The 13,249-nt window shown below is 48.6% G+C and overlaps 1 protein-coding gene across 1 annotated transcript in view; it reads right to left on the bottom strand.

Moving 5' to 3' along the window:
- The window catches only part of PGD (phosphogluconate dehydrogenase), a 28,298-nt gene extending 15,884 nt beyond the window's left edge, over nucleotides 1-12,414 (bottom strand). Inside the window, exons 1-4 of the mRNA XM_038746540.1 lie at nucleotides 12,201-12,414; nucleotides 7,373-7,448; nucleotides 4,634-4,813; nucleotides 1,464-1,529 (exon numbers count right to left, since the gene is read on the bottom strand). Of these exons, the coding sequence (XP_038602468.1) occupies nucleotides 1,464-1,529; nucleotides 4,634-4,813; nucleotides 7,373-7,448; nucleotides 12,201-12,208 (330 nt within the window). The 5' untranslated portion in view covers nucleotides 12,209-12,414. The remainder of the gene's footprint in view (nucleotides 1-1,463; nucleotides 1,530-4,633; nucleotides 4,814-7,372; nucleotides 7,449-12,200) is intronic.
- Nucleotides 12,415-13,249: the final 835 nt, after the last annotated feature.

Raw genomic sequence — 13,249 nt, 5'->3', positions numbered from 1 at the left:
GCGGCGTTCCCGTCCCAAGGAATCTGTGAAACCGGATCTCCCCTCCAGCTACATTACGGAAGACCTGTTCCACTGGATTCTTCATTGGGGGTCTCCAGTCGGAAATGACTGTCCCAAGTCCCCCAAGTGGGGCTCACTCTCATTCATTCATTCATTCAATCGTATTTATTGAGCGCTCACCGTGTGCCGAGCACTGTACTAAGCGCCAGATGGGGTCACTGAGGCACAGAGAAGTGGAGTGACTTGCCCAAAGTCACACAGCTAAGTGGCCCCTCCCCTTCCCCCCGCCTTGCCTCCTTCCCCTCCCCACAGCACCTGTGTATGTGTATATATGTTCGTACAGATTTATTACTTATTTAATTATTTTTAATTATTTTATTTTTAATTTTTTATTATTTATTATTTATTTTATTTGTACATATTTATTCTATTTATTTTATTTTGTTACTATGTTTTGTTCTCTGTCTCCCCCTTCTAAACTGTAAGCCCACTGTTGGGTAGGGGCCTTCTCTATATGTTGCCAACTTGGACTTCCCAAGCGCTTAGTCCAGTGCTCTGCACACAGTAAGCGCTCAATAAATACGACTGAATGAATGAATGAATGAATGAATGACTGACGAGTCTCAACCCAAGACTTCAGGAGTGAGGACCTGCGCAGACAAACTGCTCCTACGGCTGGAGGTCGGCGTGATGGCACTGGCGCTCTCTTCTCCCAGCCAGGCTTTTTTTCCTGCTGGACCAGGAAATGCGACCAGCAAGGAGCCGGCTACAGGTGGAATGGGAATAGGGCCACGGGGCCAACAGCAGAGCTACCAGGTAGGGAGGCCAACTTTTACTTCTGAGCCTGGGGGTGGAAAGGGGGTGGGGATTTTAGGAGGGGCTGAGGGCTGGGAAAGAATGGTCTTCAGACAGCTAACAGGCCAGGAAGCCAACATTTGGGGTCTTTCCCACCCAAAGGGAGACTTGCAGATCTGGTCAGAAACCTCAAGTGGGAAGTCTGAAGAAGGTGAGGCCGAGAGAGGGTAAATGATTTGCCCAAGATCACCCATCAGGCAAGGGACAGAGCCGGGATAAGAGACCAGCTAAAAAATTGAGGGGGTCATCACCCCGCATCACACCCTTGGAAGTAGCTTCCATCTAATGAACGGAAGCTCTGGTTTGATGCAAGAGGGCATTCAGTTACCTTTCAAAACCTCTGAGGACATTATGGATTTCTCCACAAATGCCTCCAGCCCTTAGGCTACAGGCCCAAGTGCCCAAGAAGAAGCATCCCTAGGCCCCAAATGGCACATTCCCTTTATGTTTGGACCACTAATTCAGTCATCTCTTGGCTACTGAGAAGAGACAGTCTTCTCCACTGGTATCCAAAGTCACAACCCCTGCTTGAATGTCCTCGGCCCACTCGCTCTAACAATGTGGAGGTGAGGGAGAGAGCAGAAAGGGACAGAAGGAAAGGCTCTCACCGTGGTGTCCCTGTATTCGGAATTCCCCCCATCGATGATGATGTCACCAGCTTCCAACAACGGCACCTGCAACCGACGCAAGCACGGAAAAGAAAGAATGAGGAGGCAGATAATACAAACAAAATCATGTCGACCCGGAGAGAGCTGCAGAGTTACCCCAGATGGCTGGGGTTTGGCTACAGATTCGACCTTAAATCCAGGCTCAGCAGACAAAATCATTTAAGTGGGAAAATCCCAGTGGACAACGTTGGACAAGAAAGTTGGGAAGCAGCGTGGCCTGCTGGAAAGAGCCCGGGCGTCAGAGGACCTGGTTCTAATCCCGGCTCTGCCACTTCTCTGCTGTGTGATCCTGGAACAGTCACTTCCCTTTTTTGTGTCGGTTACATCATCTGTCAAACGGGGATTAAGACTGTGAGCCCCAAATGGGACAAGGACTGTGTCCAATCTGATTATCTAGTTAGTGCTTAGTACAGTGCCTGGCACACAGTAAGTGCTTAACAAACACCACTAAAAACCGAACCAAACACCAAACAAAACCTCAGGACCAGTCCTAAAGACCAAAGCAAAAAGAATCAGTATGGATCTAAGCTTCGGGCAAAAATACATGGACGAGATTTCAGTATCCCCCAAATGATTATTTTTAGGAATAAAAAATCTGGCTCAGCCTGCCATTACACTTGGTAAAAACTACTAAACTGCGCAAAATTAATCAACTGATTATAAAATCTTTCTTGAAAGAAAAAGCAGGAAATAGAAGAAGCCCCAGATGAGGGAGTGGGGTGGCTGATAAAATGTTACTTTCGAAGAGTAGCTAGAAACTTGTGGGGGAGGGAATTAGAGGGCTCTATGGGATAAAGTGCCCTCTGGCAGCTGGCCAAACCGGCTTCTTTGTAGCTCCCGTAGCTCCTCAGCCAAAGAGGAAAGAACAGAGGGCTAGATACACTTCTCAGGATGACAACGGGGATAGAATGAATCCATCTAATCTGCCAAAATGACCCTAACAGGGATAGACCACAATTCCTCAGATTCCTGCCCCAGCTTTCCTCCCAAGGACTCCAAAAAGCTTTCACACTTATCCATTTATTCTCATAATATCTCTGGGAGGTTCAGAGGGGCAGGCATTATTATTCCCATTCTACTGCTGGAGAACACGAGGGACAGAGGGTCAGTAATTTGCTCCTGGTCCTCCGGCAAATTGGGAGTGGAGCCAGTGCTAGGCCTCAGGGGTGGTACAAGTCCCGGCCTAGTTTTCTTAATCACTAGATGCCACACGAGCGAAAGAGTCTTGATCCCAGAGGCCAGCAAGAGAAGTGAGGCAAGAGCACCCTGGTAAACTCTACCTGAGAGATAGGAACGATGTCAAATTCCCACCTTTGTAATAATAATAATTATTATTATGGTACTTGTTAAGCGCTTACTATGGGTCACGCTCTAAGCGTAAACTCTCTCCCAGCGCTTAGTACAGTGCTCTGCACACAGTAAGCCCTTAATAAATACTATCACTCCTCCTCCACCTATCTATCAATGAATCAATCGTATTTACTGAGCGCTTACTGTGTGCAGAGCACTGTACTAAGCGCTTGGGAAGTACAATCAAGCTTTTATAGTTCTAAATCTTCTCAATCCCCTCAAACTGCGCTTGATCAGTGCTATTCAAAGGGCCCTCAGGACTTTTAAGATGAGGACCTCCACAGGCAGGCTGACCCCAACCAAGATCTGAACCCCCTTAAAGCACTTTGATATTCACCCACCTACAACCCCCTAGCCTCGGTGTACATCGCCTTATATTCTGCCATTTCATTGATTCAATCGTATTTATTGAGCGCTTACTGTGTGCAGAGCACTGTACTAAGCGCTTGGGAAGTACAACATATGCAGATGGTCCCTACCTAACAACGGGCTCACACCCTGTTAATTTATTTTAATGTCTGTCTCCCCCTTTAGACTATAAGCTCCTTGTGTCTAGCAGCTCTTCTGTACTGTAAGCAGCAGCATGGCTTAGTGGAAAGAAGAGTACCGGCCTAGGAATCAGAGGACCTTCTGAACCCAGATCTGTTTCAGGGACTCTGGGCAAAACAGGATTTTTTCAGTAATAGTTTGTGGTTTGAAGGGAAGGGGAGAAAAGCAAGGGAGAAACTCTCATTACTCATTTGTGGATTCACTGCTCATGGAATTACTGTAGGGTCTGAGAGCTACCTTCGTGTTTTGATATTCCAGCATGTAAGGAGAGGTGTGCAGCGATACAGGTCTATAAATAAAGAACACCATTATCTCCAAATCTCTGGAGCATCCCAGCGATAAGGCCCCCCAACAGCTACCGTTATTGTTACACAAAATGCATCTTAGTGTCATTTCCACTGCTTAGCGAGGGAACAAGCCTACCTCCCAGGGGGGTGGCAAAACCTAATTAGTGTTAACCAGGTATCTAGAGACAACCCAGAGATGGCTGACCTCCCTACCAGCATGGAACAGCTTGCTCTACCTGCTGCAGGCTACCGACCGTGTTATTTTCTTTTTTATGGTACCTGTTAGGCACTTCCTATGTGCCAAACACTGTACTAAGCACTGGGGTAAGTATACATTAATCAGGTTGGACACAGGCCCTGTCCCACAAGGGGTTCACAGTCTTAATACCCATTTTAATGCCCTCCCTCTGCACATCCGCCAAGCTAGCTCTCTTCCTCCCTTCAAGGCCCTGCTGAGAGCTCACCTCCTCCAGGAGGCCTTCCCAGACTGAGCCCCTTCCTTCCTCTCCCCCTCGTCCCCCTCTCCATCCCCCCATCTTACCTCCCTCCCTTCCCCACAGCACCTGTATATATGTATATATGTTCGTTACATATTTTTTTACTCTATTTATTTATTTATTTAATTTATTTGTACATACCTATTCTATTTATTTTATTTTGTTAGTATGTTTGGTTTTGTTCTCTGTCTCCCCCTTTTAGACTGTGAGCCCACTGTTGGGTAGGGACTGTCTCTATAGGTTGCCAATTTGTACTTCCCAAGCGCTTAGTACAGTGCTCTGCACATAGTGAGCGCTCAATAAATACGATTGATGATGATGATTTTACAGACGAGGGAACTTAGCAAAGTTTGAAGTGGAAACCGAGAGCCGTCGGGAAGGGTGGATTAACACCATCCCAGAGGCAGGCGGGAATTGTGGACCTCACCAGTTTCACAATGAAATCGTCGACAGCCTGGCCGGCCTTCACCAGCAGGATGATGCGACGGGGCTTTTTCAGCTTAGAGACCATCTCCTCCAACGAGTGGGCGCCCACCACCTTGGTTCCCTTGGCCTCTTTGGCAAGGAAGTCATCCACCTTGGACACGGTCCTATTAAACGCACACACCTGGAAAGGCAAGAGAACAGATTAGAAGCTTTGCAACCCACCTCCGCCCTTGAATTCTGGGACCAAAACTGCCTGAAATCCTTCATCGGAGAAGACAAGACCTTTTGAAATGGGTCTTCTCTAGTCCCACCTCTGAACCATGCATATTGGAGCCTATCTATCCCCTTTTTTCCTCTAATAATAACGACTTGTTAAGCACTTACTATGGGCCAAGCACTGTTCTAAGCACTAGGATAGACAAAAGTTAATCAGTTTGGACAGAGTCATTCATTCAATTGTATTTATTGAGCGCTTACTGTGTGCAGAGCACTGGACTAAGCGCTTGGGAAGTACAAGTTGGCAACATATAGAGACAGTCCCTACCCAACAGCGGGCTCACAGTCTAGAGCCCCAGTCCCACATGAGGCTCACAGTCTAAACAGCAGAGAGTAGGAATGAATCCCCTTTTTACAGATGAGGTAACTGAGGCACAAAGAAATGAAGTCACTTGCCCATGGTCACACAGCAGACATATGGCAGAGCTGGGATTAGAACCCACGTCCTTTAACTCCCAGGCCCATTCTATTTCCACTAGGCCAAGCCGCTTCTCATTATAATAATAATAATGTTGGCATTTGTTAAGCGCTTACTATGTGCAAAGCACTGTTCTAAGCGCTGGGGGGGATACACAGTGATCAGGTTGTCCCATGTGGGGCTCACAGTCTTAATCCCCATTTTACAGATGAGGTAACTGAGACTCAGAGAAGCTAAGTGACTTGCCCAAGGCCACACAGCAGACATGTGGCAGAGTCAGGATTCAAACCCATGACCTCTGACTCCAAAGCCCGGGCTCTTTCCGCTGAGCCACGCTGCTTCATTACTACTTTAAGCAGCGTGGCTCAGTGGGAAGAGCAGGGGCTTTGGAGTCAGGGGTTTGAATCCCGGCTCTGCCAATTGTCAGCTGTGTGACTTTGGGCAAGTCACTTAACTTCTCTGGGCCTCAGTTCCCTCATCTGCAGAACGGGGATGAAAACCGTGAGCCCCCCGTGGGACAACCTGATCTCCTCGTAACCTCCCCAGCGCTGAGAACAGTGCGTTGCACATAGTAAGTGCTTAATAAATGCCATCATCATTATTATTATTATTATTATCATTATTTATTATTATTATTATTATCATTATCAAGAGTCCCACTGGCTTACGCCGTCCTGCAGTACTCCAGGTAAAGAAAGTTAAAAGAAAGGGCATAGACCTTGGCTTTACATTACTATCGGGTAGAATCTACGCCAGAGGGAGTTGGAAGGGCAGGAGAATCAATCAATCGTATTTATTGAGCGCTTACTGTGTGTAGAATGAATGTAAAGGGAGGCAGTTTCCCATGGGGGTCCTGGAGAAAGCCAGTGTGCAGGGGCCAAACCAGTTTTCCACTCTACACTGTAAACTCCTTGTGGGCAGGAAATGTGTCTACCAACTCTGCTGAACTGTACTCTTCTAAGTGCTTAGTACAGTGCTTTGCATGCAATAAGCGCTCAATAAATACCACGGCTTGATCGAAAGCCTTCCGAAGGGGCTTAGAATCTAATTTAGAAGCGCAAATGGAGCCTTGGGTTGTCAAGCAACCCAAACTGTAATCTGTGAAGGACTAATGAATGCTCAAACTCACTCTTGAGAAGCAGCGGGCCTAGTGGAAAGAGCACGGGCCCGGGAGACGGAAGGACCTGGGTTCTAATCTGCTGCGTGACCTTGGGCAAGTCACTTCCTCTGTGCTCCAGTTACCTCATCTGGAAAATGGGGATTAAGACTGTTAGCCCCATGTTCATTCATTCAATCGTATTTATGGAGCGCTTACTGTGTGCAGAGCACTGTACTAAGCGCTTGGGAAGTACAAGTTGGCAACATCTAGAGACGGTCCCTACCCAACAGCGGGCTCACAGTCTCGAAGGGGGAGACGGACGACAGAACAAAACATATTAACATGATAAAATAAATAGACTAGTAAATATGTGGGACTCTGCCCAACCTGATTGGCTTGTACCTATCCCAGCATTTAATATAGGGCTTGGTACATAGTAAGCGCTTTAACAAATACCGTAAAAAATACTCAACAACAAACTCTTCCTCATATGAGAAGAGCTGCCCAGTCTACAGTGCTGAGTACTTCCCCTTTACGAAACGCCCCTAAAGAAATACACAGGGCAGAGCATAGGAAGGGATGATGATGGTATTTGTTAAGCGCTTACTATGTGCAAAGCACTGTTCTAAGCGCTGGGGGGATACAAGGGGGTGAAGCTGTGCTGTTGCCTTCAAAGGCAGCAGCGGAGATCCCCCTGCTCTATGGCCCTGGGGGGGCCTCAAGTAATATTTGTTAATTGTTAATTTAATATGTTTGGTTTTGTTCTCCGTCTCCCCCTTCTAGACTGTGAGCCCACCGTTGGGTAGGGACTGTCTCTATATGTTGCCAACTTGGGCTTCCCAAGCGCTTAGTCCAGTGCTCTGCACACAGTAAGCGCTCAATAAATACGATTGATTGATTAATTGAAGTAACAGCTGTGTTAGTAGCAGACCAGTCCCTTGACTTACCACAAAACCATGGTCATTCATGTTCAAGACCAGATTCTGGCCCATGACGGCCAGTCCAATCAGTGCGATATCAGCTCTGGAAAAAGGGAAAAGCCACAGGTTAGAAGAAAAAATCGTCACTCGAGCACCAACTCTGTTGCGCTGTCTCTTCCCAAGCGCTCCGTACAGTGCCCTCCACACAGGGAGCGCTTAATAAATTAGACTGATCGTCAATCCCCATCTCGCACGGCCTGGTGGCAAGAGCTCGGATTGGGACTCAGAGGGAGTGGGTTCTAATCCCACCTCCGCCACTTGTCTGCTGTGTGACCTTGGGCAAGTCACTTAATGTCTCTGTGCCTCGGTTACCTCATCTGTAAAAAGGGGATCAAGACTATGAGCCCACGTGGGACAATCTGATCATATCTACCCCAATGCTTAGAACAGTGCTTGGCACATTGTAAGCGCTTAATAAATACCATCATTATTATTATAATTATTATTGTGGGCGAGGAACTTGTTTACCAACTCAGACTGTACTCTTCCCAAGCGCTCAGTACAGTACTCTCCACACAGGGACTGCTTAATAAATTAGATTGATTGTCAATCTCCCACCTTCTTCTAGGTGCAGAACTTGTCTACCAAATCGGAGTGTACTCTTCCCAAGCGCTCAGTACAGTGCTCTCCACACAGGGAGTGCTTAATAAATTAGATTGTCAATCCCCCACCTTCTTCTAGGTGCAGAACTTGTCTACCAAATCGGAGTGTACTCTTCCCAAGCGCTCAGTACAGTACTGTCCACACAGGGACTGCTTAATAAATTAGATTGATTGTCAATCTCCCACCTTCTTCTAGGTGCAGAACTTGTCTACCAACTCTGAGAGTACTCTTCCCAAGCGTTCAGTACAGTGCTCTCCAAACAGGGAGTGCTTAATAAACTAGACTAATTGTCAATCCCCCCCGCCCTCCTTAAGAGCAGGGAACTTGTCTGCTAACTCTGTTCGACTGCACTCTTCCCAAGCGCTCAGTACATTCACTCATTCAATCGTATTTATTGAGCGCTTACTGTGTGCAGAGCACTGTACTAAGCGCTTGGGAAGTACAAGTCGGCAACATATAGAGACAGTCCCTACCCAACAACGGGCTCAGAAGACAAAACATGTAGACAGCTGTCAAAATCGTCAGAACAAATAGAATTAAAACTATATGCACATCATTAACAAAATAAATAGAATACTAAATATGTACAAATAAAATAGAGTAATAAATCTATACAGTTCTGTGGGGAGGGGAAGGAGGTAGGACAGGGGGGTTAGAGAAGCAGCGTGGCTCGGTGGAAAGAGCATGGGCTCGGGAGTCAGAGGTCATGGGTTCTAATTCCGGCTCCCCCACATGTCTGCTGTGTGACCTTGGGCAAGTCACTTAACTTCTCTGAGCCTCAGTTACCTCATCTGTAAAGTGGGGATTAAGACTGCGAGCCCCGCGTGGGACAACGTGATCACCTTCTACCCTCCCCAGCGCTTAAAACAGTGCTTCGCACATAGTAAGCGCTTAACTAATGCCATCATTTATTATTATTATGGGGAGGAGGAGAGGAAAAAGGGGGCTCAGTCTGGGAAGGCCTCTGGAGGAGGTGAGCTCTCAGTAGGGCTTTGAAAGGAGGAAGAGAGTAGTAGTACAGTGCTCTCCACATAGGAAGCGCTTAATAAACTGGATTATCAACCTCCCCCTCCTTGTGGGAGGGGAACGTGTCTTCCACCTCTAAGACTGTACTCTCCTTGGCGCTCGGTAATAGTAATAACAATAATGATGGAATTTGTTAAGCGCTTACTATCATCATCATCATCATCAATCGTATTTATTGAGCGCTTACTATGTGCAGAGCACTGTACTAAGCGCTTGGGAAGTACAAATTGGCAACACACAGAGACAGTCCCTACCCAACAGTGGGCTCATAGTCTAAAAGGGGGAGACAGAGAACAAAACCAAACATATCAACAAAATAAAATAGAATAGATATGCACAAGCAAAATAAATAAAGTAATAGAGTAATAAATAAATAGAGTAATACTATGTGCCAAGCGCTGGGGAGGACACAGGTTGATCGGGTTCAGCTCCACGTGGAGCTCCCAGTCTTCATCCCCATTCGACAGATGAGGGAACTGAGGCCCAGAGAAGTGACTTGCCCAAAGTCACACAGCTGACAAGCGGCGGAGCCGGGATTTGAACCACACAGTATGTGCTCAATCGATACGACTGACAGAAAAGCGGCGTGGCTCAGTGGAATGAACCCGGGCTTTGGAGTCAGAGGTCATGGGTTCGAATCCCGGGTCCACTAATTGTCAGCTCTGTGACCTTGGGCAAGTCACTTAACTTCTCGGTGCCTCAGTTCCCTCATCTGTAAAATGAGGATTAAGACGGTGAGCCCCCCGTGGGGCAACCTGATCACCTTGTAACCTCCCCAGTGCTTAGAACAGTGCTTTGTGCATAGTAAGCGCTTAATAAATGCCATCATTATTATTATTTGGAGCCAGAGGTCATGGGTTCGAAGGCTTCACTTCTAGGCTGAGCCAACTATTGGGTACGGACCATCTCTATATGTAAGCAGCGTGGCTTAGAGAAGCAGTGTGGCTCCGTGGAAAGAGCACGGGAATTTGGAGTCAGAGGCCATGGGTTCAAATCCCGGCTCCGCCAATTGTCAGCTGTGTGACTTAGGGCAACTCAATTTCTCTGTGCCTCAGTTAGCTCATCTGTAAAATGAGGATTAAGACTGTGAGCCTCCCGTGGGGCAACCTGATCACCTTGTGACCTCCCCAGCGCTTAGAACAGTGCTTTGCACATAGTAGGTGCTTAATAAATGCCATCACTATTATTATTTGGAGTCAGAGGTCATGGGTTCGAATCGCAGCTCCGCCACTTGTCAGCTGTGTGACTTTGGGCAAGTCACTTCACTGGGCTTCACTTCTAGACTGTGAACCCGCTGTTGGGTAGGGACCGCCTCTATATGTTGCCAGCTTGGACTTCCCAAGTGCTTAGTCCAGTGCTCTGCACACAGTAAGCACTCAATAAACACGATTGAATGAATGAATGACCCTCAATTCCCTCATCTGTCAAATGGGGATGAAGACTGGGAGCCCCCAGTGGGACAGCCTGATCACCTTGTAAGCTCCTCAGGGCTTAAGACGATTGAATAAATGAATGTATGGGCCTCAGTTCTCTCATCTGTCAAATGGGGATGAAGACTGGGAGCTCCCAGTGGGACAGCCTGATCACCCTGTAAGCTCCCCAGGGCTTAGTACGACTGAATGAATAGACCTCAGTTCCCTCATCTGTCAAATGGGGATGAAGACTGGGTGCCCCCAGTGGGACAGCCTGATCACCTTGTAAGCTCCCCAGCGCTTAATATGATTGAATGAATGAATGAATGGGCCTCAGTTCCCTCATCTGTCAAATGGGGATGAAGACTGGGAGCTCCCAGTGGGACTGCCTGATCACCTTGTAAGCTCCCCGGGGCTTAAGACGACTGAATGAATGAATGAATGGGCCTCAGTTCCCTCATCTGTCAAATGGGGATGAAGACTAGGTGCCCCCAGTGGGACTGCCTGATTACCTTGTAAGCTCCCCAGCGCTTAATAGGACAGAATGAATGAATGAATGGGCCTCAGTTCCCTCATCTGTCAAATGGGGATGAAGACTGGGAGCCCCCAGTGGGACAGTCTGATCACCTTTTAAGCTCCCCAGCGCTTTATACGATTGAATGAATGAATGAATGAACGGGACTCAGTTTCCTCATCTGTCAAATGGGGATGAAAACTGGGATCCCCCAGTGGGACAGCCTGATCAATCTTGTAAGTTCCCCAGGGCTTAATACGACTGAATGAATGGGCCTCAGTTCCCTCATCTGTCAAATGGGGATGAAGACTGGGAGCCCCCAGTGGGACAGCCGGAACACCTTGTAAGCTCCCCAGGGCTTAATACGATTGAATGAATGAATGAATGAATAGGCCTCAGTTCCCTCATTTGTCAAATGGGGATGAAGACTGGGAGCCCCCAGTGGGACAACCCGATCACCTTGTAAGCTCCCCAGGGCTTAATACGACTGAATGAATGGGCCTCAGTTCCCTCATCTGTCAAATGGGGATGAAGACTGGGAGCCCCCAGTGGGACAGCCTGAACACCTTGTAAGCTCCCCAGGGCTTAATACGATTGAATGAATGAATGAATGAATAGGCCTCAGTTACCTCATTTGTCAAATGGGGATAAAGACTGGGAGCCCCCAGTGGGACGGCCTGATCACTCTGTAAGCTCCCCAGGGCTTAATACGACTGAATGAATGGGCCTCAGTTCCCTTATCTGTCAAATGGGGATGAAGACTGTGAGCCCCCAGTGAGACAGCCTGATCACCCTGTAACCTCCCCAGCGCTTAATACGATTGAATGAATGGATGAATGAATGGGCCTCAGTTCCCTCATCTGTCAAATGGGGATGAAGACTGGAAGCCCCCAGTGGGACGGCCTGATCACCCTGCAACCTCCCCAGCGCTTAATACGATTTAATGAATGAATGAATGAATGGGCCTCAGTTCCCTCATCTGTCAAATGGGGATGAAGACTGGGCGCCCCCAGTGGGACAGCCTGATCACCTTGTAAGCTCCCCAGCGCCTGGAACAGTGCTTTGCACATAGTAGGCGCTTAATAAATGCTATTATTATTATTATTATCAGGGACAATTAAACCTCTTTAACCCCACTTGGTGCCCCCCCCCCCCCGCCCACCCCAGCACCCCAGCGGGGCCCCACCGGAAGCCCAAAGCGGTGTTTCCCGTGATGCTCCGGGGCGGCCCGGACACTCACTGAGCCATGGCGGCGGCTGGTCCAACGACGACGACTGGAAGCCCGCTGTGGGGTAGGGACCGTCTCTATACGTTGCCACCCGGTACCTCCCAAGCGCTTAGTCCAGTGCTGTGCACACGGTAGGCGCTCAATAAATACGATGGGGTGAATGAATGAACGACGCCGCGCTCGGCCACGCGTCGCTGCAGGCAATGGGCGTCGCGCCTCCTCAGGCTCCCTCAAAAGGCCGCCGCCGCCATGACACACCTCCTCCCCGCCGACCAATCAGCGGGCAGAGGGCGGGGAACCCCGCAGCCCCATTGGCTGCCCCGGCTGCCAGTTGGCCCGCCCGAGAGGCAGGCCCCACCTCCAGGCAGTGGGCGTCGCGCCTCCTCAGGCTCCCTCAAGAGGCGGCCGCCGCCATGACACGCCTCCTCCCCGCCCACCCACCCCCGCCGACCAATCAGCGGGCAGAGGGCGGGGAACCCCGCAGCCCCATTGGCTGTCCCGGCTGCCAGTTGGCCCGCCGGAGAGGCAGGCCCCGCCTCCGCTCCCGGGCCTGACCAGTCGAACGCCGATGCCGTCGTTCTTTAAAGGCGCAGGCATTCAGTCAGTCAGTCAATGGTACTTATTGAGCGCTTACTGTGTGCAGAGCACTGTACTAAGCGCTTGATGTTTGTCCAGATTTATTACTCCATTCATTCCATCGTATTTATTGAGCGCTTACTGTGTGCAGAGCACCCTCCCCCCGCCCTACCTCCTTCCCTTCCCCACAGCACCTGTATACATTCATTCATTCATTCAGTTCTATTTATTGAGCGCTTACTGTGTGCAGAGCACTGTACTAAGCGCTCGATGTTTGTACAGATTTATTACTCCATTCTATCGTATTTATTGAGCGCTTACTGTGTGCAGAGCACTGTACTAAGCGCTTGATGTTTGTACAGATTTATTACTCCATTCTATCGTACTTATTGAGCACTTACTGAGTGCAGAACACTGTACTAAGCGCCTTGATGTTTGTACAGATTTATTACTCCATTCATTCATTCCATCGTATTTATTGAGCG

Source organism: Tachyglossus aculeatus, chromosome 5 (assembly GCF_015852505.1).
Source record: "Tachyglossus aculeatus isolate mTacAcu1 chromosome 5, mTacAcu1.pri, whole genome shotgun sequence".
NCBI lineage: Eukaryota > Metazoa > Chordata > Mammalia > Monotremata > Tachyglossidae > Tachyglossus > Tachyglossus aculeatus.
The sequence above is the reverse complement of the archived record's forward strand: the minus strand, read 5'-3'. Positions and strand labels throughout refer to the sequence as shown.